General features: G+C 33.3%; 6 protein-coding genes across 16 annotated transcripts in view; 3 read left to right on the forward strand and 3 right to left on the reverse strand.

Moving 5' to 3' along the window:
* The window catches only part of LOC124953951 (DNA N6-methyl adenine demethylase), a 186,644-nt gene extending 184,059 nt beyond the window's left edge, over nt 1-2,585 (reverse strand). The window contains exon 1 of one of the 2 annotated variants that reach the window (XM_047506184.1): nt 2,544-2,585. The gene's annotated coding sequence lies outside the window, so the exon portion shown is untranslated. The remainder of the gene's footprint in view (nt 1-2,543) is intronic. The other variant, XM_047506150.1, reaches the window with a different exon arrangement.
* Nucleotides 99-6,619, forward strand: LOC124954071 (peroxisomal membrane protein PMP34). Of its 3 annotated transcripts, none has more exons than XM_047506394.1 (8): nt 99-236; nt 4,198-4,392; nt 4,497-4,557; nt 5,148-5,214; nt 5,367-5,722; nt 5,894-6,141; nt 6,226-6,293; nt 6,390-6,619. In XM_047506394.1, exons 2-8 carry the CDS (start codon nt 4,321-4,323, stop codon nt 6,532-6,534), a joined length of 1,017 nt encoding a protein of 338 aa, XP_047362350.1. In that variant the 5' UTR covers nt 99-236; nt 4,198-4,320; the 3' UTR covers nt 6,535-6,619. The 3 variants fall into 3 exon arrangements, with proteins under 3 accessions (XP_047362350.1, XP_047362343.1, XP_047362360.1); XM_047506387.1 differs by lacking the exon at nt 99-236 and adding an exon at nt 3,337-3,521; XM_047506404.1 differs by lacking the exon at nt 99-236 and having other exon boundaries at nt 5,367-5,515; nt 5,609-5,722.
* Nucleotides 6,620-6,773: 154 nt separating this feature from the next.
* LOC124954057 lies at nt 6,774-12,314 on the forward strand. Of its 2 annotated transcripts, XM_047506361.1 has the most exons (5): nt 6,774-7,165; nt 7,262-7,670; nt 7,742-8,025; nt 8,095-8,367; nt 8,471-12,314. In XM_047506361.1, the coding sequence occupies exons 2-5, from the start codon at nt 7,290-7,292 to the stop codon at nt 8,727-8,729; spliced, it is 1,197 nt and encodes a 398-aa protein (XP_047362317.1). In that variant the 5' UTR covers nt 6,774-7,165; nt 7,262-7,289; the 3' UTR covers nt 8,730-12,314. The 2 variants fall into 2 exon arrangements, with proteins under 2 accessions (XP_047362317.1, XP_047362308.1); XM_047506352.1 differs by having other exon boundaries at nt 7,742-8,367.
* LOC124954046 lies at nt 8,392-11,769 on the reverse strand. Of its 3 annotated transcripts, none has more exons than XM_047506301.1 (6): nt 11,617-11,769; nt 10,292-11,516; nt 10,020-10,206; nt 9,554-9,951; nt 9,267-9,478; nt 8,392-9,186 (listed from the first exon to the last, which is right to left on the reverse strand). In XM_047506301.1, exons 2-6 carry the CDS (start codon nt 11,419-11,421, stop codon nt 9,170-9,172), a joined length of 1,944 nt encoding a protein of 647 aa, XP_047362257.1. In that variant the 5' UTR covers nt 11,422-11,516; nt 11,617-11,769; the 3' UTR covers nt 8,392-9,169. The 3 variants fall into 3 exon arrangements, with proteins under 3 accessions (XP_047362257.1, XP_047362267.1, XP_047362277.1); XM_047506311.1 differs by having other exon boundaries at nt 10,292-11,511; nt 11,617-11,751; XM_047506321.1 differs by lacking the exon at nt 8,392-9,186 and having other exon boundaries at nt 9,335-9,478; nt 9,554-9,628; nt 9,709-9,951.
* Nucleotides 12,283-15,762, reverse strand: LOC124954087. Of its 5 annotated transcripts, XM_047506472.1 has the most exons (6): nt 14,957-15,762; nt 14,098-14,346; nt 13,832-14,032; nt 12,664-12,760; nt 12,518-12,602; nt 12,283-12,426 (listed from the first exon to the last, which is right to left on the reverse strand). In XM_047506472.1, exons 2-5 carry the CDS (start codon nt 14,322-14,324, stop codon nt 12,594-12,596), a joined length of 534 nt encoding a protein of 177 aa, XP_047362428.1. In that variant the 5' UTR covers nt 14,325-14,346; nt 14,957-15,762; the 3' UTR covers nt 12,283-12,426; nt 12,518-12,593. The 5 variants fall into 5 exon arrangements, with proteins under 5 accessions (XP_047362428.1, XP_047362398.1, XP_047362438.1 ...); XM_047506442.1 differs by having other exon boundaries at nt 12,518-12,760; XM_047506482.1 differs by having other exon boundaries at nt 12,518-12,760; nt 13,771-14,032; nt 14,957-15,759.
* Nucleotides 15,763-16,099: 337 nt separating this feature from the next.
* LOC124954015 (chromosome transmission fidelity protein 18 homolog) lies at nt 16,100-19,907 on the forward strand. Its single transcript, XM_047506205.1, has 11 exons — nt 16,100-16,311; nt 16,375-16,587; nt 16,659-16,794; nt 16,891-17,080; nt 17,169-17,590; nt 17,657-17,899; nt 17,966-18,306; nt 18,456-18,697; nt 18,784-19,046; nt 19,160-19,448; nt 19,615-19,907. The coding sequence occupies exons 1-11, from the start codon at nt 16,230-16,232 to the stop codon at nt 19,804-19,806; spliced, it is 2,613 nt and encodes an 870-aa protein (XP_047362161.1). The 5' UTR covers nt 16,100-16,229; the 3' UTR covers nt 19,807-19,907.
* Nucleotides 19,908-25,704: the final 5,797 nt, after the last annotated feature.

Consider the following 25,704-nt stretch of genomic DNA (forward strand, 5'->3'; position numbering starts at 1 on the left):
TTAATTAATTAAAGCACTAGTGTATTTAACGTAGTGTGTCGAAGGTAATACTATGCCTGATTGAAATAATAATGAGCACGCCAAAAAAAAAAGAAAAAGCAAGAAGAGAAAAAAGAAAACAGAAGGAGAGAGAGAGAGAGAGAGAGAGAGAGAGAGAGAGAGAAAGGAACAAACGGAATATTTCGTCTCTCTTGATGGGAGAAAGCGAGATAAGCCGAAGAAAAGCGTTTGAGAAAGTAAGTAAGTAAGTACGTTCTCTCACGAGGGAGAGAGAGAGAGAGAGAGAGAGAGAGAGAGAGAGAGAGAGAGGGAGAGCAGGGGAGAATCGCTTTGTAATTCGAAGAAGTTTAAGAGCGCACTTTGTATTATTTTAATTAAATCATGATCTTCGAATAGAAGTGAAAAAGATGAAAGGCAAAGAAATCGGCAAGTCGAAAATGTTTCTTAATTTTATTTCGGAAGAAGAATAAGGAAAAGTAAATGTATTCGAGGGGAATTTCTTTTTACTATAGACGTCAGCCCGACGTGAACCAATTACCGTATACGTGTAAATAGATAACGATAATGGATATAATAATACATACACGGTGGATTAACATTCGCGATAGAACCGAGAATGGGCTCATGACTTTTTCAAGAGAAATCGTCCCCTTCTCAATTGTACTACGATTGCCGAGCCACTCTGTATATTAACACGAAAGTAACACATCATACACGTCACGCACTGCGTCAAATATTTCGAACACGCGCATACACACACACACATGCGCGCGCGCGCGCGCGCATACACACACACACACACACACACACACGTGCGCGCGCACAAAGAGATACGAGCACGCACACACGCGTATAAAGGATTTTTCCTAGATAGCCACCACCGCGCAAGTATTTTACTCGACGCAAGAAAATTTGCACCTTTGTTCGTCGCGCAGAAAAAAATGGCCAAAGATATTTCGATTAGAAGGGATTAAATAACAATTAGGAATACATTAGAAATATCCGCTTCGAATAAATGCGAATGATAAAATTCGTATTCGATTCGTTTCAATTACGTTGTAATCTCAATCTTGCTCTACTATAAATATACGTTCCCTTTCGCCCCTTTCTATCCGTTCAACGTAAGTATCTTACGTTTCGTTTCGTCGTCGTAACGCTCGACTCTCGTACTTTCGCATCTGCATCCGTAATTTTATGGAGATCCACGAGGCATAGAATATGGTTTGTATTATTCTGTGTTAACATATAACAAATCTAATATTAAAAGCAAACGTTTTAATGGTTTCATATAATCGACACATATTTGTGAGAAAAAGAAATAAGATAACTTGGATCATCTGGTAAAATCGGAGATTTTTCTACATATTATAAAAATGATCAAAGATGCGTTAAATGCGTTAACAGTTTCTCTTTTAGCGATAAGAAAAATCCAAAAAGATCCATATAAACTTGAGATACATTTTCTCTCGATTAAAAATATCCAAAGTTTTATTATACATAGGAATAAATATGATCGAGAAAAGAAAGAACGATTTACCTTATAGATCCAAGATACTTGTTATCCATTCTGCTTACTGTATACACGTACATATCTTGCATTTATGTGTATGTCGCAAGAAAACTTTTTCGATTCTCGGATTCGATCCGTGTACGAGTTTGAGAAAAGAACAGAAGAAAAAAAGGGAAGACAAGAATGAGATATGATCGATCGCGATCGTCCGCGTGAGTGCTTGCATTTTGTATGAAATAAAAACATTTTCTCCAAGACCATTCAGACCGTTCTTTTCTTCGTGAGCGAATTCAACTTTTTCTTTTCTCCCCCATTCCCAATTGGATCGGAGACACCGAGCGAAATCCCCAGTTTCCATATTTATTATGGAAACTGGGGACTCCTCGCATACGATGTCTTAATCCAGTTTAATAAACTCGCTTATAACGAACTTGCATTAACTCCGACTTCCGGTAAAGCGATTATATCCCGTTATTCGCGTATCAATTTTCTTTCCATTATCCCTACGGCAATTAATCTCTTCATTCAAATTGTAATCGTTTTGGTACTTACGGTACGAAACGTTATTTTTATTGTTAAATCGTGAGAAACTCAAGAAATATATCGCCGATATATTTCTTGTGCGATCGTTTTATTCAATGACTCAGCGATCTCCATAAGGACAAAATCATCCATAAAAGGAGGGATAGGATGGGGAATGATTATCGACGAAATTCCATAGACACGAGATGTTTAATTAAACTTTCGCTCTGAACTTTGACTACGAATTTTGGACTGGCCAAAGTCAATGCAATCGGAACTAATGCAAACTCTTCCTTCGTTAACTATCAATTTTCATGGCTGACGTCACTGACTAAAGCACGCTTTAATAATTTATATACCCAAACGTAGACTTTCCTATGATGTCGATGGTTCCTACGTTAATATTTCTAAACTTTCGTATTTAAATTTGATTATTATTAAATTTGATATAGAAACGATGAAAATTAAACGACGTAGAAACGACGATAGAAATAGAAATCTTATCACTCACCGATAAAAGCTGATTTCAAGATCCGATAATCAAAGTGGCGATTTGAAGATCGCAACCATTAACCTCGAAGATGCGTCAAGATGAATCAATGCGTTCTTACAATTGATGAACGCGCGTCTTTTCTTCGTTCGTTAAAAAGAAAAGGGGGGGGGGGGGGGGGGAAAGAAAAAAAAACAAAGAAACAAAAAAAAACTTTCACCGCAACCATCCATCCATTCGTATTTAATAATTATCGCGCAATTGATTCGCGGGTGATTTCTATCATTTTTACTATTTTCGAAATAATTAGAACGAAGGACCGTTAAATGCGCTACTCTCAAATATAAAATTTTTATAACGCCGCCTATCGTGCGATTTTCAAATGAACTTATCGATAATATTCGTAATCTTCTTTTAACGACACACGATAAAGTCTTCGCGATTTAAGTTGCGACGATTCTTTCAAAGATGTCGCTTCCATTGATATACTACTGAAATAACTACACTTGTTAAATAATTTTTAATTTGCAATTGACCGATATACGTATTTAATAATTAGAAACGTTTATTATTAAACGATATGCATATGCATAAGGGCTCATAAACTGGACATATAATTAATCGGGTGAATAATAAATGCAATCTTTAAATTACGATTTATTATTTCCATTGAGAATTTGAAATTTAAGGTTATATTCTCTATTGAATGTAAAAATAGCTAACCTCTGAGGTTTGACCTTTCGAAGAAAATAACAATAACAACTTGCCCGATCATAGTCGCACATTTAAGATAATTAATATCGCGCCTAGTAGAAGACATTCGTGTCTCGCCATCTAGTCGTCGAATTTAGAATAGAGCAAAGGCGCAAGCGTGACACGTTTACGTCCTACTGATAATAATTATATCTCGGGAGAATAATTATACGTGGGAAAAACGATACTAGAATTTAATCCGTCGACGTTAATTTACAATTTTTTTTTAAACATCAGAAAATATATGTAAGTACAAGGTCAGCAACGCATCGATCGAAAATCTGGACATTGATAAAATTAATTCCAAAATAATTTATACGTATAAGCATGCAAAAAAGAATTGTCTCTAAGTGCGTACATTGGTATTCGTTCTGACTTAACTTTTTTTTTCGAATGTCGGAAAAAAAAAAAAAATATATATATATATATATATATATATATATATATATATATATATATATATATATATATATATACATATATAAAGAGAAGTACTCGACGACGTTAAGGGGCTCCCCTCATTATCCACCCAACCGTATTCGACTAGAGCCGACCCTGGTGCCGAAGCCCAACAGATTTGTAGAATGACGAAGGCCGTCGTCGAGCGCATACGCTTTTCTAACGAGTGGATTTTCTCTTACATAAGACGTCTAGCCTTTTTACGTACTAATTCAATCGTAATATTTTATTTTCCAAAATACATCAATTCTGTTTATTTTCGGAAAAAAGTGAATAGTACAACGGTTAGAAGTTGGTCAATTGTCAATCCGTCGAAGTCAGGTCTCTGTCGCTTATCGACGTAACTCGACCAATCGTTTACGCGCGAACGCGCTCTCCTCGTCGAGTAAATCGATCGATATTGCGGCAAACGGCAAAGTAGGGACGAATCATGAGAATTCATTATTCTTTCCGTCTTTGTTAGAGCTCCGAGAAAAGAAGTCCGGCGCATCGTTCATTTTTCGAATGTCTTCCCACATTGATTGACGCAGTCCACCATCGAATTGCCGCGCTTTCATTTCTATCTTTTTGAACTATATATTTCAAAATGGGCGGCAACAATACTGGAAGGAGCATCTTCACTTACGATACTCTGGTACACGCGTTGTCAGGCGCGGCTGTAAGTACTCGATAAATATTTATTTAACGAAAGCGAATCAATGATTTGCATGATTTCTTTCTTTCTTTCTCTATCTCTACCAATTGTTTTTATTTCCTTTCTAGGGTAGCGTTATCGCTATGGCAACCTTCTTCCCGCTGGACACCGTACGAAGCCGATTGCAACGTAAGACTTTAATCATCTACAAACAAATTCTCACGTTTCAATCTTCATAATGATTATTAACCTTTTTATATCGTCAGAGATTATATCGTGGCTCATGATAAACAAAAACACACATACAAATTAATTACAGATATTTTCAAAGTCACCGACGTTCCTCATTCTCGATTCAAACAAATTAATTATTCTTCATTTTTCATGGTGCCTCTTGTAAGATAAATAAATTCGAAAATTTTATCTTTCATCCACTGAAAATTAGCATAATTGATGATAAAAAAAAAGGCATAATTTATATATACATAATCGCATCAGCTCGATCTTCGGATTTCCATTAATTACGAAAGAATATTTATATATTTTATACAGACAACTAATTTATTAAAAGATAATTCTCATAGGAATTAATTAAAAAGGATTACATATATTGTAATATTAGATATAAAAGGATCAAATATATTTTTAGTTTTAAGGAACTTAAAAAATCTGATTTAACTCTTGGATTATTTTGCATTATCGCTAAAGTACTTATGCAATATAAAGATATACAATATGAAATGCTAAACACTCAACTTTTTATCTTTTTATGTGTACAGTGGAGGAAAATAGAGAAGCAAAGAATACACTAGCGATGATACGTGAGCTAACTTCGAAGGAAGGACCGTAAGTTGCCGTAACTAATTATCAAATGTATTACCATGTTACGTACGTCAGAAACGTTCTTGTAATTTTATATCTTTACGAAAATTTTCAATAAGTCTCAAAGTCGTTTATTTAAAATTAATTCATTGTTAACTTTAATACTTATCGCTCAGGCATACTTTGTACCGAGGAATGGTACCCGTTCTTCAAAGCCTTTGTGCCAGTAATTTTGTTTATTTCTACACGTTCCACGGTTTGAAGATGTTGAGAAGTAGAAGAAATCAAACAGCCAGGAATGATCTTTTGGTAGCATCGATCGCAGGCACGATCATAAACTTTTTTCTTCTACACAATTTTTACGATGTTAATTTTCTTTGTAACGCATCCAACCATTCTCTCTCTCTCTCTCTCGCAGGTGTGATCAACGTGCTGACAACGACACCCCTTTGGGTAGTTAATACAAGATTGAAAATGAAAGGGATCAGTAGTGTCGCTGAAAAAAACAATAACGATTATAACACATTGTACGGTAGGTAGAACCGTAAAATCCTTATCATATATCGTAAAAATGATAATGCATTTTCTAAATGTAAAAATAGATTCGTAGAACGAATTCGTTTGCGTATGTGTTATATAAGACGTTAGTTTAGTCAGACAGAAATCTGACTGATCAAACTGACTTTCGTTTCATTTATTTCAGATGGTCTTTTGCATATATGGAAGTATGAAGGATTAGAAAAATTATGGGCAGGTACGTTTCCCAGTCTGCTTCTCGTTGCAAATCCAGCTATTCAATTCATGACATACGAGAGTATAAAGAGGAAAATCGATGCTTCCTCTTCTGGCATTCAACCACCAGCTTGGGTCTTTTTCACTATTGGTGCGATCGCGAAAACGGTCGCTACGACGTTAACTTATCCTTTACAATTAATACAAACGAAACTGAGGGTGATTAGCATAACGTTATACGAAATAAATTAAATTTTCATTATCTGATATAATGTAAACGTTTATATGCGCCATTGTTTATAGCACGGGCACAAGTATCCTGACTTGCCACCGAATGCTGGAACTATCCAAATTCTTTTTTATATTTTAAAGTAAGTCCTATATGATATTTTCTTCTTTTATCCAATCAAATTAAATATCGTACACGATTTTGTATTTTCTTTTTTTCATTTTTTTTCTTTTTCTAGAAAACAAGGCATACTTGGATTGTACAAGGGGATGGAAGCAAAACTTTTGCAGACCGTCTTAACTGCCGCATTGATGTTTCTAACTTACGAGAAAATATCAAGATTTGTATTTCGTATTCTCCTTCATAGACCTGGTGTCAGATAACGATACGATTATGTGTTTAGAGGATGTATTTAAGCATAAATCGGTTAATCGGGAATTTAAATAAATATATATATATATATATATATTAATGCGACTTTTCTTCTTCTTCTTCTTCTTCTTCTTTCCATGTTACGTATTTTATTTTTTTGTAATGTTACTTTTTTAATATTAATGTTTCTTCTAGAAGTATATTGAACAGTACGCGCATACATGCATGAATAAAGAGTGTAATCGCATTAACCATGAAGTTATGAATAAACCATCTTTGTTTTTCAAGGTGACAATACAAAAAGGAGAAAAGTCCAAGCACGATTTCGCGGAGATTTGGAACATGTGAACGCTTAACATATCAAAGAAAAATACTGGCGAACTTAAGAAAAACGCCTTTTAACATTCAACCAAATATCGAATATAAATTTAACTATTTAATATCGCCTCTTTTCCCAACGCATAAAAGTCTTTCAAAATGGCTAAGTGAGGAAGCAGATTTTACGAAATCTTTAGATAAAACAGACGGCGCACTCACAAAGATCCATCGAAAAAGGTTTAAAAGTGTATTCAAATTTTGGAGTAAATTGAAAATACGGAAAGACTCGAAAAAGCGACTGAACAAAAATTCTGTAACCTCCAGGTATATAGGAATACTGTCATTCATCAATCGATATTATCTAATAATAATAATGTTATCTTAACTTTTGCCTTCTTTATTATCTCTCATATTTTACAGTTGGAGTCTTCGTCATGCCGGGGAAACGATGAATGCACGAGTTCGAAATGAAATACCAAAAACAAAGAAATCTATCTCGTCTCGGCAAAACAGTGCTAGAACTAAACAGAATACTAACGTCAAACCAATCATCGCATACGACTACGATGCGGCTATTAGTCAACCTGACGTACCAAATGTTTTGGGACAAAAATTTAATACCGGCTTATCCATACGAAAGAAAGCTTTTAATACTCGCGGGAAAAATAAATTGTCGATTACAAAAAATACGGAAACCGTGTCAAAAACAACTTCCATTTCGAAATGTCAAAACGAGGAAGATGAAGTCGACGTTACTGCTACTGAAGAGGGAACTGCAGAAAATGAAACTACTTCTACCGAGGGCGAATCGACACCAATCTTTTTTAAGGTTTAACAAGTTTATTTCCCCAAGTTTTGATCGCCTAATTTTCATAGAAACCGTATCCTTCCTGTATGTAGAAAAACTTTGATACGCAAGAGAATTCACAGAGAGGCAGCTCTGAAGATAAAAACAGAAGCGAAAATGAAAAGAATCTCGACAGTATAACTCCTAGGTCGATAATCTCGCAAAAGAAAGATAGTAGAATTCCACGAGCAAAAGGGAACAAATCACCAGTTGTTGCACAAATATCTCGTAATGATTCGATCAAGCGATTATCTTTGACAAGCTCAAAAAAATCATTTGACACGATTTCACATAAGAAAGATATGAAGGAAGTCTTAAAGACAAACGTTTATCCAAAGTATGTCTTTCAAAGTAATCGCGTTAATTCAAACGTTCATTTATCTTTATATATATATATATTCTATAGATACGTTTCAAGCAAACAACAAAAATCGTGTACATTTCTAAACGATAAACATGAGCCAAATGACGAAACAATCATTACAGAAACATCCCCTGCTATCATTGGCAGTGCTAGTGATCCATCAACTTTCACGGTATTACATAAATTAAAACAAAGCCACAACTATCGATCTTGCGACAATTGTAATCCAGACTCAAGCTGTCGAGATATTGACGAAACGTTGAGCGATTCAAGGAGTTCACCGGAAAGGCGATACATTACGAAAAAATGGAGGAGGTAAGAATAACTTTTAATTCGATGTTGAGCGAATATTCGCCTTTGATGCGGTTAATTATTATTTCTTTTTTTTCTTTTTTTTATTATCCAATGTAATGCACAGATCTTTGAAACATCGCAAATATATAGACACAAGCTCCGACGATTTCGATGTATCGTCAGATTATAGTTCTCAAAGCAATGAGAAGAAAATAAAAAGTCATAAAGACTTTCACAGTACAGTGGCGCCGTTAACAAAAGCCTCTTTGACCACTAAACCATCGTCAAGAACTAAAAATCGTCGTGGAAGTACATTTTCTTTTTTTAACACTCTTTTCGATATTGTTTTTTGGCCCTTTCTTTTTCTCAAGTCTGATCGATAACTTTGACGAGTTATAGATACATACGATTAATTCGTAAAAATAAAAAGTCCAAGTTGATCAAAATTAAATAAGCAGAAAAATTTTCTAATCAATATCTTTCATGATCTTACCAATTGGACAATTGTCAATGACGTAAATACGTATGTATATCGTAAAATATTTTATAGACTTCTTATTCTGTATAGCATTTCTTTATTATATATTTAATAACGTCTTACTATTTTCATTATTTCTCTATTAATTTTAGATAAAGAATCATAAAGAAACTTTTCAGTATATAAGATTTGTATATACACGTGAAAGAATAAAACATCAATGTATAAATAATACATTAATTTTGTATGGATATTACATTAGAAAATAGTTTTATGAAAATGATAATGTGCTTTCATTCACAGAATAAGTAAAATGCGATTGACGCTGTTAGTGTCTCTATAGGTTCATGGCACGCCAATTTCTGAAAAATACAAAATATAATTAACAATTGATATAAAAAAAAAAAAAAAAAAGTTGTAAGCGTGTGCGATGAGTATTTACCTTTGTCCATGGGTGCTTTTCCATTAGAGTGAAACTTCTTTGAGAAACGCGTGGATGTTAAGCTCTCATGAAGTTGTTCGATTTCATAGACGGTATTCCCTAATATTTTGGAAAAAACTTTCTCATTTTTTACCAAAGCTTTGTCAGCGACTACGGACAAATGCAATTGTTCGTTATAACTGAAGAGAGAAAATCCAATACCCGTGTTACTTCTGAAAATACATATAGAAATGAATTGTAATCGATTCGTAAGATCGTAGAGTTTAATGAAAAATAATAAATTTTACTTGTTCGGTATCCAGAAAAGAATATTTTTCACGGGATAGCCCACAATGTGTACTTCCTGACATCCAGATAAATTGCTAAAAATCATCGTACTATGACTCTCCAAGAGCGGTCTCAATAATATCTCTGGTAATACGGCAGAGAGAAACTTCATTACCCAAAAATTAATCAAATAATCGAGATCTTTTTGAAGCTTATTATTAAGTTTCATAATTTCTTGAAGACGTTCAATCGTCCTTGAGTTTTCATCTAAATTCGAATATACTTTGCCATTTATCTCAGAAATACACAAAGGAAGTAATCCAACCGAGATATCGTTGGACAAATGAACCTGTTCTTTCGGATTTTCCATTTTAACTGGGAGCACGACGGTCAGTGAATTCGGTGGTACTTCATTGATCTGCGTGTACGTTGGAAATATAAAATATTAAATCGGAGTTTCCAAATTCGAACGTGATCGATACGTACGCATAAAAAATACTTATGTAAACTCGAAGACAAGGCTGCCAACAAGACTTCAACAAATTTTGCTCCAGTAATATTCTTTATTTCTTTGATTTTCGTTAAAACTTTTTGCTGGCTTGGATTTCTATAATCATTTTCTGACCAATAAGTAACGATTTTTTGTCCAGTTAACTTTGATCCATGAAGGGAACTGAAAAGATAAGAAGAATGTAAAATGTTGGACGCAATTATTCCGATATATTATAAAAGAAACATTTCGAGGAACGATAACGAACTTCTTATCCATACTGCGAATGGCCTGATCCATTAAATACGAGGGCATTAGAATAAGGACAACTAGATTTTTCACAAAGATCTTAAGTTTTTCGTAAATCTCTTTCATTAGAAACTCTTTAAAAATTATCCACCATTCATAGAGAAATATCTGCATTTCATTTTTAAATTCGTCGAAGGTAACATGCTCGAAATAATTAATCTTTCCGTTTAAATAATTCCGTACGACCGTCTTTAAGATTCGTAGAGATTGTAGATCGGCAAAGGGCATACAAGCGGAAAGTACGCCGTTCGAATAACAAGGCTGCTCGCAGACATTGAAATTTTTCGCACATTGAGTAAATATAGGGAGGTCCAACGAAGTTCTTTCACAATTCTTCCTTTGACGTCCTAACGAGCACTTTTCTTCTGGTATAGTCGAGACTTCATTAGGTTTATCAGCAATAGTTTCCAAGAAGAGCTTCAACAAGGCAGATCCGTCGCCGAGAGCATGATGAATACGAAATAATACTGGGATCTTGATCTTGTTTCTTCTTCCACGATCCAGAATAGAGCGGCCTTCTTCCATACGTCGAACGTGCTGATGACTGACGCATGAACAATTCTTTGAGATCAATATCTCCCAGGACGTCGAGTGATTTTGAGGAAGCGGTTGATTACACTTCCTTTCCAATACTCTTTTCAACGATTCGCTGTAAATGTCATCGCAGTATCCATCGCAACGCGTTTGATCGTGCTCGAGCCATCTTATTCTTTCCTTCAAATCGATCTCCTTTGCTCTTTCCCAAAAGTAGTATCCATACTTTTTCTTTTTACAATGAAGTATCTTCTCGAAATTTGAACCGATTAATCGTTCTTTAATTAAATTTCTAAAGCTTTCTAGAACGTTCGCGTTTATTTCATGTTGATCCTTTTCCAAAACAACAAGGACATTTATGACAGAAAGGGCCGAAGGCTCTTCTATAGCCCAAACGCAATCGGTGCCTTCCAAGAGACCAACGAATTTGTCTTTCAATTGGTGCTTCAATAACGCTTCGACGATACGACGATAAATATAAAGAGAAATTAATATTATTATCAATGCGGGAGTTAAGAGACAAAATAAACCGTAATTAAATAGCATAAAATGCATTGTCGATGTTGAAACTTGATGTCAATGATGATAAATTGTCATCGTCGAAAGTCAATGCAAACACAAGATCCTTTTTGGCCTTACTTTTATCTATTCTGAAAATAATAATCTTTTATCTAAAACGAATCATATTTTTATCATATTACAGCCGAGTATCTATTCAAGATAACAATATTTTTCTTATTGTTCACTTACGAGAAATATGAAAAAGAGCGATTAGACGATAGTCCAGTGCCGTAGCGCACTAAATGGACTTTCTATCTTCGGATTCACTGTTCATATAGCGAAGCACCAGTATTCACTTAATGCCAATCCAATTTTCAAGAAACCTTATGTATAACATTATTATTTGCTGATATAATGAATTATACACAGGCATATATATATATGTATATATATATATATATATATATATATACATACACCTAATAAGCATCGTATATAAGGAAAAGTTTAAACTAAACTACTTTCTATAATAAGAATAAATTAAAATTGTAATATGTAAAGAATGATTTATTAATGATCTATTAATACGCATATAAAAGCAGAGGAATTACATTTTGAATGAATCCTTCTGTAAAGATATGACGCTACTACTTCTACTACTTTTGCATGCACGTCTTGCCTCTTGCAAATGCGCTCTTAAAAGTGCATTCTCGTATACCAAGCGATCGCTTCGTCGTATCTCCATGGCCAATTGAGCATCTTTGCCTAAAGAAAGGCGTATCTCGGGCTTGCTCGAGACATTTAAGTTACGTGCCTTTTGCAGCGCATCCTTCGAAATAATAATCAATCCTTAAACGCTACGATCAAACGCAAAGTGATCGTAAAAAATTTATTTTACCTACCTGTAAGGTCTCGATCGAACCTCTTAATAAAATTTCTTCCACGTCTTTACGTTTCTTGAGATTCAAATACTTGATACAAACTCTCTTTATCGCTTCTTCGCGTTCTATTAAATTTTCAGCCATATTCAATAACCTTCGTTCAAGTATATCTATCTATCTACGAACAAACAAACGAATGACAACATCGGTAAGCGATGTAAATATTATTCTTCTATGAGAGGTAATAATTATTTCGATGTTTTCTAGACCTGTTTATTTCTCTCTTCGACGTGCGCATTCACTGTATTGATTTCTTTCTTTAGTCGTTCGTTTTGCTTCAACAGATCATCGTACCTATCAAAAATCATTCAAATAAATATCTTAATACGCGATCTATCGTATCTTATAACATTACTTTCTGTGCCAAATCCGTTGCACTTCCCTTTTCAAGGGTTCCGGTAAGGTATCCGTATTTCCAATACGTGCATCCGTTACACTTTGTCTGAATAAATCTGAACAAAAAAGAATGACAATTATTTCGATTGTAAAGAGAAAAATTCTTTTCTTGTTATTATTACACGACATACAACTAACTCAACATATTTTTATTCAGTTTATTAGCTTTCCTGAGATCATCGATCATAGCAACTTTTTGCGCTTTTAAAGCGGAATATCGTAGCCATTGTTCGGATTCCAAGATACGGGAATATGTTAAACTCGCTTCTAATCGATCTACAGTCTCAAATAAACTTCGAATCTTTGTTCTGCTAAATTCTTTATCAAATACTTCTAAAATGATATATTTTTATAAATATTATCAATTATATCGTTAATATGTCTATATCTAACTCGCTTTCTTCTTCGATAGATCACTATGAAACGTTGTAATATCATTATTCTCTCTTCTATAATTTTCTATTGCTACCGTGGTTGTATGAATATTCGTAATAATCTTTTTCGGGAAAGTATCGGCAAATTCTTTTGACTTTTCCCTGACCTTTTTCTCCGTTTTAATTTTGCTATTAAAGATAAAAATGTATCAATACATTCGACTATCCGAGAATTTAAGTTCGTGCATCATTATACCTTAATACGTTAGTAGAATGTTGAATAATCCCTCCCATATTTAACCTTTTTCAAATTATCAGACTGTCAATAATAAATAAATGGACGTACTAATCGACGTACAAGAAACAAAATAATCAATATGAATATTACGCTTATTTCAAATCTGTACGCGCGAGTGTGTCCGCGTATATATAGTTTTATCCATTCAAAGTGTGTGACATTTAAAGAACACAGGATTTTCTGAAATAACGATAATGCCATTTCATTGTAGAAAATCTTTTTTCTTTTCTTTGTTTTTTTTTCCTTCTCGTGCTATACAATAAATCTATTATTATAAGTCTAATCACACGATAATAAATCTTAAAATATCATTTGGAAACATACAAGTACGATATAATAACGCGTTATATTAAAATGCATTGAACCATCGAGTCCTACATTAAAGTGTTAATACTTTTTATTTAGTTATAGGGCACGGTTCCGAGGCATATCGTTTAAAACTTCCGTGTACACGCCTTAAATGATCTTTTAAACGTTCCCTTGTATCTTCCAACACAGCGAGCATCGTTATTCTGGAGTCACTGTTTAAAGCTTCGTTGAAGCGTTCCAAATGAGCCAAATCTATCTGTGGAACACCGTCCAAATCTTCAAGGAGTTCTTTCATTCTCGTAACGTCATTCGTTAAACTTTCTATGTTGAAATCTTTCGATAACGTACTGTAAACATAGAATATGTTGCAATGAGATACATAAAATTTACAATAAAAATCCTATATACATACTTTTGTTCTTTCACGATAAATTCTGAACATGTTTCGTATAAATCTAAACATTCGAGATTATCTCTGAGATTTCGTTGTTCCAAATATCTTCGAAAAATTTCTCTACCGCGCGGATGCGTTAGAGTTTTCGTAATATTATCTGTTATCTGATCCAACTCTTCGCGTTTCAGACCAGAAATACATTTTCCAATGCATCCTATCGTTCTTCTTGATATAGGAGCCTGCATGCTTCATACCGGTTACTCAAGACTGGAAAGTAACGTCAATGTTAAAGAAATTGTTTAAATAAATGTTCAAATTGTAAACTTTGTTCGCGCGCGCGATTCGTGTCATTTGTATACTTTAACACAGTCAAGACGTACCTAACAGAAAAAAAATGCAATATTAAATATAATTGATTAAACATTAATTCATTTGTTGTAACTACAGCGCGCCTCTTTTTTTTATTAGTCCGCGCGTCTCTCTCTCTTTATATATAGATATATATATATATATAGACGTATTGATCACGCTTTTGCGAAACTTGAAACGCAATTCGCATGCTCAAAAGAAAATAGTCATAATCAATGAACGTTTTATGAGAACTATTACGTCAGAGAAACAATGAAGTTCCAAATTATAACTACGTTGTACGTTTGAAATTCTTTAATCCAAAATATTCTAATCGCTCGATAGGTCAACACCAACGAACCATCGATGACGATAGCAACTCAAACTTATAAATAGAATTCGTTTTTGTTTTAATTTGTAATAAGAAAATTTGGAATATCATTTCGCGTTCCATAACTCGAGCAAACCTTAGTGTAAGAGATGTTATCGATCGTAAATTTTGCCGGCCGGATTTCCGCTGGCTGCTTACCTTAATCACAGGATGACCCCTTTTCTGAATATAAAAAGACAGCAAAACGTAAGACGTTCATCGTTCTTCAAAAGAGCGTCAAAGAATCTATTGTTAGGAATACATTGTATTAACATACACAATTTTTGTTTTTAATTACGTTAAAATCACGTGATTCAAGTTGAAACGTAACGATATATCACGAAACGCACTATATCGCTTCACGGCGAAAACTGAACTTTCCTTAACTCTTCTTCGTGTTTCTTTCCTAATAAGTGCCCTCTAGCTTTTCACACGACATCTTTCTACATATAAGCTAAAAATATCTCCCGAAGATTTGGAAACTCTTTCTACGAAAACAACAAAGCTAGTAATTCTTATCGTTTTCTGTCTTTCTGTTTTTTTTTCTTTTTTTTTTTTTTTTTCTATTTTTACCAAACAATTTTAACAAAGAACTAAGAGAAGAAATATAGAAGATACTAATGGAAGAAGAAGAAAATTTACTTCATATAGAAAATAATGAAAATAAATTTCCCTTCTTAGGTTATCGAGGTGTAAAATAGTCTTATTACATTATATAAATTTGTTGAATTGAGCGAATAACATTGAAACATAACCTCTGTAAATGGAAATAAATGCTAATACGAAATAAAATCATTCAGATTTTCGGGATCGGTCATAATCTTTTTATAGTCGTCGCAAACCTAAGTGTTTTCATTTTTCTAAAAATATAAAATATCAAAATGTCGTCGATATATGCAAAAATGAAAAAACACCGACTTGTTACATATATAAAATACAATGAATCCGTCAAGGACTGTCGTTTAATATTCAAAAGATCGTTTGCAATACATGCCGTGTTGCCGCACGACACGCTTTACATACGTAATTTATAATTTACTAGCTTGTTACAATTTCTTGGGAAACAACATAATATATTACTAACACGGCATATTTAATTAATTAAAAATAAATTAATAATTTTACCAAAGATATTTCCTTATTCTTTTCTTATTTTTTAAATTAATCTATAAATGAATATAAATATTCTACGAAAATCGAATCATCGAGTGTTATTACTTAAATTTGATTGGTTCTTATTCTAATGCCTAGCCAATCAACATTATTACTACATTTCCTGTATACCAATAGGATCAAATAATGTCATGTACCTTATAGTAAAAGAAGCCGCGAAAATGTTTCTATATGAATAGTAACCTAATTAACAATGTATTTAATATTTTAAGATAATTAACTTTCCGGTGTTTACATTTATTTTTGTACATTACGAAAAATGGATAATGAATTTCCAGATTCAGATGAAGAATACGATTTAGTACGTAAAGATGACTTTGAAGTTTTACAAGAAATCCAAGGTATAAGCCTCATAACCTCTTTATTTGTAATTAACATTTTCATATAAACATTTATTTTTGCAGCTCAATTAAATAACAAGAAAAATCTTAAAAATAATGAGGAACAAACGTTACAACAAACCGAAAAACAGAAACTGTTTGAAAATGATTTCAATTCGCCAAGCACTTCTCTCCAGGCAAACAAATCTTATAATCATTCCATAGCTAATTCCAGAAAAAGGAATTATGATGAGCTATTTGGTGATATATCAGATTTATTGGAAAAAGATACTTTCTGTATGTATAAACATATATAGGATTCTTTTTACAAAATATTAAAGTTTCATTTTGATATATTTATTTTATAGCCGAGTACTTGGAGCCAAAAGAAAAAAGACCTTGTTGGTATGAAACAGATGCTATTATTAAAACAGTTGTTAACACAAGAAAAAAATTGCAAGAAGAAGACGGTCATGTGCTTTATAAAGCTAAACATTATCAGGAGTAAGATCATTTATAATTTATAACTTAAAAAAAAAAAAAAATTCAATTGATAACTATATTAAATTGATAATTTAATGAATATATTTTTACTAATAGCAAGGAAAATGGTAACATTTCTTTACGCGTACCATCCTGGAATTTTATAGCATTAACTAGATCCTTTGATTCTCAACGTTTATATATTAGAATCAAGAATGAAGAAAATATAACTGTAGAATCAATGAAACCTGTTCGTAATCTATTATCAATACCATATGATCAACTTAAAGCAGAAGCAGAAGAAATTGTAAGTACATTGAGATTAAGATTTACTTACATTATCTAAAGCACTGAGACATACAATTAATTAATGCAATTAATTTGTACTATAATAGATTGTCAATAATGCAAAACGTGCAAGTTTAGCAGCCACTACGTCTTTCGATTGCGATAAAACATCTGGCACTGAATTATGGGTTGATAAATATAAACCTAAAAAATACATAGAACTTCTTTCGGATGAAAATGTTAATAGACAGTTTCTGTATTGGTTAAAGTTATGGGATAAAATAGTATTCAATAAAGAAATATCTTTTCGAAAAAAGAAGATTAATGTATCTACAACAATGTCAGAAAAATTTGAAGATAGTAATAAGAATGATGTGGATAATAAAGGTTATCCTATTCATAAGATAGTATTACTTACAGGACCTCCTGGATTAGGAAAAACAACTTTAGCGCATTTAGCAGCAAAACATGCAGGTTATAATATTATTGAAGTTAATGCAAGCGATGAAAGAGGACCTGATGCGTTTAGGTGATATTATATAGATAAATTATATAGCTATATACAATATTAATATTTATAAATATATTTTTATAGACAAATACTTCGTGCTTCAACGCAAATGAAAGCAGTAATAGGTAAAGATCCACGTCCAAATTGTTTAATTCTTGATGAAATAGATGGTGCACCAATAGCTTCGATCGAAGAACTTTTAAAATTTGTACAAGGGAAATCTTCTTTCAGAGATAAAAGAAATAAATTGAAAACTGAGAAAGAAGGAGAAAGTTGTCAACGGCCTATAATTTGTATTTGCAACGAACTGTATACTCCATCTTTAAGGTCTGTATTTTAATGATATGCAATACAATTTAAAGAATTACCAAAGAAATTAATTATATATTCTAGACCACTCAGAAATTTCGCTCTTGTAATAGCCGTACCACCAGTAAGTACTACAAGATTAGTACAGCGACTAATGGAAATTGCACAAAAAGAAAAATTAAAAATACACCAAAATGATCTTCTAAAATTAGTAGAAAATTGTGACTGTGATATTAGATCTTGTCTTGGTACATTACAATATATGGGAAATCTTGATATAAAGCATAATATGTCTTTAGGATTAAAAAATACTCGCAAGGGATTATTCGATACATGGAAAGAAATTCTTAAAATTCCTATCAGTAAAACGGGTATTCTATCTGTCCGCGACAGAGTGCATAACATATTAAAAATAATACAGAATGGTAATTTGATTATTTTTTCATTTTTAGCATTAACTACTTGGTTTTTTTTTTTTTTTCATTTACTTTATTTGCTCTAACATAATATTATTGCATTAATATAGTTTTTTTTTTTTTTTTTTTTTTTTTTTTTTTTTTTTTTTTTCACATAGGAGATAATGAAAAGTTAGTTAATGGCATATTTCATAATTATCCTACAAATTGTACTGAGAAAATTCTAAATATATCTGAAGCAGCTGAGTGGTTTCAATTTTATGATGAAATTTCAACCTCTGTATTACATAATCAATCTTGGTCAATTATGCCATATACAAATTATGCATTTCTTACATGGCATTTGAATTTATCTACTATGCAAGTTCCGAAATTATTTTACCCTGTTATTGTATTTGAAGTAAATATCTTTTTGCTAATCAATAAATTTTAACAAGTATAAATGAATAATGTGTAAACAAATGCAAATATATTCTATATTTATAGACAAATCAAAAAATCGCAAAAAGCACAAGCATCTTGACAACAGTGAAACGTAATCGTGGAATTGATAATATAACATTGATTATGGATATTACCCCTGTTCTACCTGATCTCTTAAATCCACAAATTCGTACTGTTTCTGGTCATTTATATTCTTCTGCAGAAAAAGCTCATCTCTCACGTGTTGTTAACATTATGATAGATTTTGGACTTACTCTAGTACAAGAGAAAAATACTGAGGGAAGATATGAATACCAATTGAATCCGTAAGTGAAACTTTAAGAAATTGTATGTTTGATAACTGATAGTAATCCTTTACATGTTATTTATTCATTTTGTCAAATATCTAGCAATTAATTCGTTTCATAATTAACTATAGCAATATTGATGAAATTGGATGCTTTCATGATTGTAAAAACCGTATAAAAATTTCTTATGCAGTATTACAAATTATTTCTCAAGAGTTACAAATTGAATATGTTAAAAGATCTGCAAAAGTCACAGGAATTATACAAAATGATACGGAGGAAAAAGTACAGAACAAAATGAAAGGAACTGCCATAAGTGCAAATCTAGTACAACCAAACAAATCTATGATAGCAAATACTGATGCATCTATTATATCAAATTGTTCAAAACAGGTTGATAAAACTTCGATGCAAATCTCAGTGAGTTTTTTTAAAATCTCTAAAAATATTCTGTAATAATATTAAATTTATATGTGTATATATTATATATATGCACATATAAGTATATATATATATATATATATAAATATATATATATATATATATATATTTTTTTTTTTTTTTCTTTATACTTATCCTCATGTAGAAATATAAAAATTACTTTGGTGAAATAGTACCTGATAATAGCAGTATCAAAACAAATGTAAAATTATCTCCAAAATCAGACGGAATAAGACAAATCCGAGACATAGTGAAGAAATACGGCGTCTGGTATAAATATAAAGAAGGTTTAACTACAGCAGTACGACGGCAAGTTTTAATGAAAGATCTGTTGTAACTTGTCATTAATACTTGATATATACTTCATATATATATGCATATAATATGATAAACATTAAGATAATTGTAACTAACATAAAATATATTTTTTATAACTTTTATGTATTTTTATATTTAAACATAGTTTTGAACATAGCGTTTGCATATCATCCGCGATACTATGACTAGATCTATTTGTCTAATCGAAAAGTTTCATGTTTTCCCAAACAAAACTTTAAATCTATATAATCGATCTTAAATCGATCTTAAATTGATAGTATTGCGATATACATTTTAAATTTCAACGCATGGCAAAGGGAAACACACATACCATTGTATTTCAGCTCCATTGTGTGCACCTTTATTGAGTATTAGCTTCAGTGATCCCAACAACTTCAGTGATCCAAACGTATTTTATATATTTCATAGCTATGACTTTAATATAAAACATCATTTTGTAAGAATAAAATTTTGAATTAAACTGAAAAAAGAAAATATGAAAACATTATTATTCAACTTTAATAGTAAAAATACATAAAATATAATAAGCTAGACCGAATTGAAATTTTACGTTTGTAAATGTTTATAACTACTACATAATAAAATAATCGAGTATTAATTATCGAATTAAAAAATAATATCGAATTATAGAAACCACACAAAAGAAAGATTAGAAATGTAAAATGTAAGTACTTTAATGTCTAGTTAGATAAGAAAAGAAAACATTTTAGAAACGTATAAAAAAAATGCAGCCATTCGCTCGGTAATACTTGCATTAAAAAATTTACATGTAGACTTTACAAGTAGTACCGACCCAGGTCTCACTACGTGGAAGTTGCTGCATGTGGAGACCCACGGGCTAACGGTGACTCTACTCTAAAATCCGCGTTCCGCGATACCGATCCGTGATGCTTTTCCGCTTCGGATGTTTTAGGACTTCTCAGCTAACTGGAAGTGTATGAGACCCCTCTTACGGATAGCTCCACCCTTCAACACCCTCAACCTCAGACATCACGGATTATTCAGCACGACCGTTCGTGCTTGCCGGATTTCGAACAATAAAAGCGCAGTCCTCGGTAGGACTTTTAATCGCGTTCGTGACACTCACGTGTATATTAAAATAACGCTGTCTCTACTCTAATATTCGCGTTCGCGAGGTAATCTAATCGAATATTCGATCAAATGAAACGAAGTCCACGGTAGGACCTTTAATCGCGCTCGGACAATCACGTGAGTGTTAGAATAAAAGTGACTCTACTCTATAATCCGCGTTTCGTCGCGAGCAATCAAACGAAGTTTAATCGCGCCCGAGAACACCCACGCCTGTGCCCGCCGACACGCGCGCCAATGTTCTTCCTATCCTGCCCGTATTCTCGCGTATAAATCGATGATGAATCGAGATATTCGACCCTACATCGGACTCATGCAAATGTAGAAAAATCTATCATTCGATGATTCATCGATGAGCAGAAAAAGAAGAAGATAAAGATAAAATAAGAGAAAAAGAAGAAAAGAGACGAGACGTGCATGTACGTGAAAACGTCGACAGGTTCACATATTGAAAATCGCTCGATGATCCCTCAATGTTCTCTTGACGATTCCTAGTTGATTCTTCGATGATCCCTTGATGATTCCTCCATGATCCTTTCATGATTCCTTTATGATCCCTTCTTGATCTCTTCTTGATTCCTTCTTGATCCCTTCTTGATCCCTTCTTGATCCCTCGATGGTCCCCTCGATGATCCCCTCGATGATTCCCTCGATGATCATGAAATAAAAAGAAAAGGAAAGAGAGGTGGAGGAAGAAAAGAAAAAAGAGTAGGAATAAGAATAGAAAAAGGAGCCGGAATAAGAATAGATAAAAGAGTCGGAATAAAAGTAGATATAAAAGGTCTAGAATAGGAATAGATAAAATAGCCAGAATAAGAATAGAAAAAAGACCCGGAATAAGAAAAGAGCTGGAGTAAGAAAGGAAAAGGGACGCATTTCTACAAGATGCTGAGACAGCACCCCGCACAGAAGCCCTCACCCACGGGCCCCTCCCATGGGTCCCACCCGAGACTTATAAATAATAATAAATACGAGACAATGAGAATAAATAGGAAAGATTAAGAACATAAGTGCGATCGAAAAGCTTTCTGCGGGATTTTCTAAAAACTTACTCTAGTATTCTATTATATTTAATCATTTATTTATTTGAAGTTCTTAGCAATGTAAAAAGGGAGTACGTTAATGTTTAGTTAGAATTAGATAGAAAAGATAATGGAAAAATCTTAAAATATCCAGCCATTCGTTCTGTAGCACTTGCGCTACATGATTTAGAATTAGATTTCGCAAGTAATATCGGCACAGGACTCACTAAGTGGAAGTTGCTGCACATGGAAACCCACGGGTTTATGAAATTATAAAACATACGTATCTATAACACGATTTAATATAGAGATACGAAAAAATTTCATTTCGACATTTACTCTCAGGAGTACGAAAGGAGGCTGACGTGGTATCTCGTATCGTCCTTCCAATGGTCCTTCTTTGTCGGTATTATCGATCGACAAAAAGTGAATGAGAACTATTTTATATAAAACGTCTTACGAGCTATACAACGCTTTACGAATTCCTATATTGTTTAATTACTGTCTCATTATACTCCTAGTGCATTGTACATTGTTTAAATAATTATAAAGTAATCGTATCTATAAGGCGATAGAATTTAGCGGTAAGGAAATATTCCATTTCTACGTTTACAGAAATAATATATGAAATAGTAATAACCCAATATAGGTTTGCGTTAGCGTTGGATAACTTGTAAGACGTGTTAGATAAATAGTTTTCATTCGACCTTCGTCGATCGATCATGCCAACAAGAAAGGTTCTTTGGAAGGACAATACGAGATATCACGTCAGTCTCCTTTCGCACTCCGAGTTGTAAACGTCGAAATGAAATTTTTCCGTACAGCTACATTCACTCGTTATATAGACACAGTCATTTTATAATTATTTAATTACTCATCGTTTCATTGTACTCCGAAAGCAATATATTTTGTTTAAATAATTATAGGACAGTCATACCTATAAGACGAGAGAATGTAGTAGTACGGAAAAATATCATTTCGACGTTTACACATATGAATGGAGGAATATGAAAGGAGGCTGACGTAGTATCTCGTACCGTACTTCCAATGTTCCTTCTTCTTAAAAGTATCGAACAACAAAGAGCGAAAGAGAGCAATTTTATCTAACGCATTTTAAGAGCTATGAAACGCTTTACGAAATGTAATATTGTTTAATTTAATTATTAAGACAATTAAAAACTTTTCAATATATCTCTCTAAGAAATTATTTAAGAATTTTTTTACGTCCAATCTTATCTTTATGTATTCTAACATAATTAGCTAAGTAAGATAAAAGTACATTAACGTCTAGTAAGATATGAAAAGAAAACATTTTTAAATCGGATAAAGGCATGCAGCCATTCGCTCGATAATACTTGCGTTATAAGATTTACAATTAGACTTTGCAAGTATTAACGACCCAGGTCTCACCACGTGGAGGTTGCTGCATGTGGAGACCCACGGGCTAACGGTGACTCTACTCTAAAATCCGCGTTCCGCGATACCGATCCGCGATACCTTTCCGCTTCAATGCACTGGCTTCTTAACTAACAGGGTATGCGTAGCTTAGCTACAACACACCTCTTACAGATAGCTCCACCATTTGCACCGTCCGCTTCAGACATAACGGATTATTAAGCACATCCGAAATCGTGCTTTCCGAATTTCGAACAAACAAAGCGCACTCCTTAGAAATACTAATCGCGTCGCGACACTCACGTGTGTGTTATAATTACGTAGATTCTACTGTTAAGCCGGAATTCGCGAAGTACCCCCATCGAAATTTGCAAAAAATCAAACGAAGTCCACGGTAGGACCTTTAATCGCGCCCGAACACCCACACGAGTGTTAGAAAAACGATGACTCTACTCTACAATACGCGTTTTCGATTCGAACAATCAAACGTAATATAATCGCGCCCGAGAACACCCACGCCTGTGCCCGCCGACACGCGCGCCAGTGTTCTTCCTGTCCTTCCCGTATTCGCGCGTAAAAATCGATGATGAATCCTGCCATGCGATGTATCATCCGGCCGCAGATGAACTTATCCCTCGATGATCTATCCTGGAAAAGAAGAAGATAAAGAGGAAATAAAAGAACAAAAAAATATATAAAACAAAAAAATATATAAAACAAAAAAATATATGTATACATATATAAAATACAAATAGAAAATAAATATATATAAATAGATAAGAGACCTAGAAAAAGAAACGAAAAGAGAAGCAGCATGCACCCCACAGTTCCTACCTAAAGCTTATAAATTATAATTAATAAAAATATATTAAAAACATAATTAAAAACATAATTAAAAACATAAATAAAATATAAATAAAACATAAATAAAACATGAATAAAACATAATTAAAAACAAATAAAACATAATTAAAACATAATTAAAAAAGAGAAATATGAGATAGAAAAGAGAGCCGGAAAAGAAAAGAGAGCCCCAGAAAGAGAAGAAAAAAGAAGCAGTTCAACACGATCCTGAGATAGGAGCCCGCACAGAAGCCCTCACCCATTGGCCCCTCCAATGGGTCCCACCCGAGACTATAAATCATAATTAATAAGAGTATATTATTGAAATAATTAAAAAAGAAAAATATGACAGAAAAGAAGGCCGCAGAAAGATAAGAAAAGAGAAGCACCTTGACAAGATGCTGAGACAGCAACCCGCACTGAGGCCCTCACCCATGGGCCCCTCCCATGGGTCCCACCCGAGATAAGGACAAAGGATAATTAGTGAGAGTAAATAAGAATAAATAGAAATGACAGTGGACATAAAAGAGAGATAGAAAAATTTCCTTTTCGTTTTTCCGAAAAAATTATTGTACAATAGATTTCTGCCATATTTCTTCTTTTGAAGTATTATTAGCTATATAAAGGGGAAAAATATTAATGTTCAGTTGGAATTCGATTAAAAAGATATTGGAAAAATAAAAAAATATGCAGCCATTCGCTCAGTAATACTTGCGTTAAAGAACTTATAATTAGTGTATGCAAGTAATACCGACCCAGGTCTCACTACGTGGAAGTTGCTGCAAATGGAGACCCACGGGCTAACGGTGACTCTACTCTAAAATCCGCGTTCCGCGATACCGATCCGCGATACCTTTCCGCTTCAATGCACTGGCTTCTTAACTAACAGGGTATGCGTAGCTTAGCTACAACACACCTCTTACAGATAGCTCCACCTTTTGCACCGTCCGCTTCAGACATAACGGATTATTAAGCACATTCGAAATCGTGCTATCCGAATTTCGAACAAACAAAGCGCACTCCTTAGAAATACTAATCGCGTCGCGACACTCACGTGTGTGTTATAATTACGTAGATTCTACTGTTAAGCCGGAATTCGCGAAGTACCCCCATCGAAATTTGCAAAAAATCAAACGAAGTCCACGGTAGGACCATTAACCGCGCCCGAACACCCACACGAGTGTTAGAAAAACGATGACTCTACTCTACAATACGCGTTTTCGATTCGAACAATCAAACGTAATATAATCGCGCCCGAGAACACCCACGCCTGTGCCCGCCGACACGCGCGCCAGTGTTCTTCCTGTCCTTCCCGTATTCGCGCGTAAAAATCGATGATGAATCCTGCCATGCGATGTATCATCCGGCCGCAGATGAACATATCCCTCGATGATCTATCCTGAAAAAGAAGAAGATAAAGAGGAAATAAAAAAACAAAAAAAAAATATAAAACAAAAAAATATATCTATACATATATAAAATACAAATAGAAAATAAATATATATAAATAGATAAGAGACCTAGAAAAAGAAACGAAAAGAGAAGCA

Source organism: Vespa velutina, chromosome 1 (assembly GCF_912470025.1).
Source record: "Vespa velutina chromosome 1, iVesVel2.1, whole genome shotgun sequence".
NCBI classification, from domain to species: domain Eukaryota; kingdom Metazoa; phylum Arthropoda; class Insecta; order Hymenoptera; family Vespidae; genus Vespa; species Vespa velutina.

Excerpts from the sequence above, each read along its gene's own strand:
- LOC124954071 (XM_047506394.1), top strand. The coding sequence starts at position 4,321 with ATGGGCGGCAACAATACTGGAAGGAGCATCTTCACTTACGATACTCTG. Across the intron at positions 4,558-5,147 it reads CGTACGAAGCCGATTGCAAC|TGGAGGAAAATAGAGAAGCA; the intron begins GTAAGACTTTAA and ends TTATGTGTACAG. Across the intron at positions 6,294-6,389 it reads ATTCTTTTTTATATTTTAAA|AAAACAAGGCATACTTGGAT; the intron begins GTAAGTCCTATA and ends TTCTTTTTCTAG.
- LOC124954057 (XM_047506352.1), top strand. The coding sequence starts at position 7,290 with ATGAATGCACGAGTTCGAAATGAAATACCAAAAACAAAGAAATCTATC. Across the intron at positions 7,671-7,741 it reads CGACACCAATCTTTTTTAAG|AAAAACTTTGATACGCAAGA; the intron begins GTTTAACAAGTT and ends TCCTGTATGTAG. Across the intron at positions 8,368-8,470 it reads ATTACGAAAAAATGGAGGAG|ATCTTTGAAACATCGCAAAT; the intron begins GTAAGAATAACT and ends TGTAATGCACAG.
- LOC124954046 (XM_047506301.1), bottom strand. The coding sequence starts at position 11,421 with ATGCATTTTATGCTATTTAATTACGGTTTATTTTGTCTCTTAACTCCC. Across the intron at positions 10,207-10,291 it reads ATTCGCAGTATGGATAAGAA|TTCCCTTCATGGATCAAAGT; the intron begins GTTCGTTATCGT and ends TTATCTTTTCAG. Across the intron at positions 9,479-9,553 it reads CTTTTCTGGATACCGAACAA|AAGTAACACGGGTATTGGAT; the intron begins GTAAAATTTATT and ends ATGTATTTTCAG.
- LOC124954087 (XM_047506442.1), bottom strand. The coding sequence starts at position 14,324 with ATGCAGGCTCCTATATCAAGAAGAACGATAGGATGCATTGGAAAATGT. Across the intron at positions 14,033-14,097 it reads TTTATCGTGAAAGAACAAAA|TACGTTATCGAAAGATTTCA; the intron begins GTATGTATATAG and ends CTATGTTTACAG. Across the intron at positions 12,761-13,831 it reads CGTTTAAAAGATCATTTAAG|ATTTATTCAGACAAAGTGTA; the intron begins GCGTGTACACGG and ends TTTTTTGTTCAG.
- LOC124954015 (XM_047506205.1), top strand. The coding sequence starts at position 16,230 with ATGGATAATGAATTTCCAGATTCAGATGAAGAATACGATTTAGTACGT. Across the intron at positions 17,591-17,656 it reads AGAGGACCTGATGCGTTTAG|ACAAATACTTCGTGCTTCAA; the intron begins GTGATATTATAT and ends ATATTTTTATAG. Across the intron at positions 19,449-19,614 it reads AAACTTCGATGCAAATCTCA|AAATATAAAAATTACTTTGG; the intron begins GTGAGTTTTTTT and ends ATCCTCATGTAG.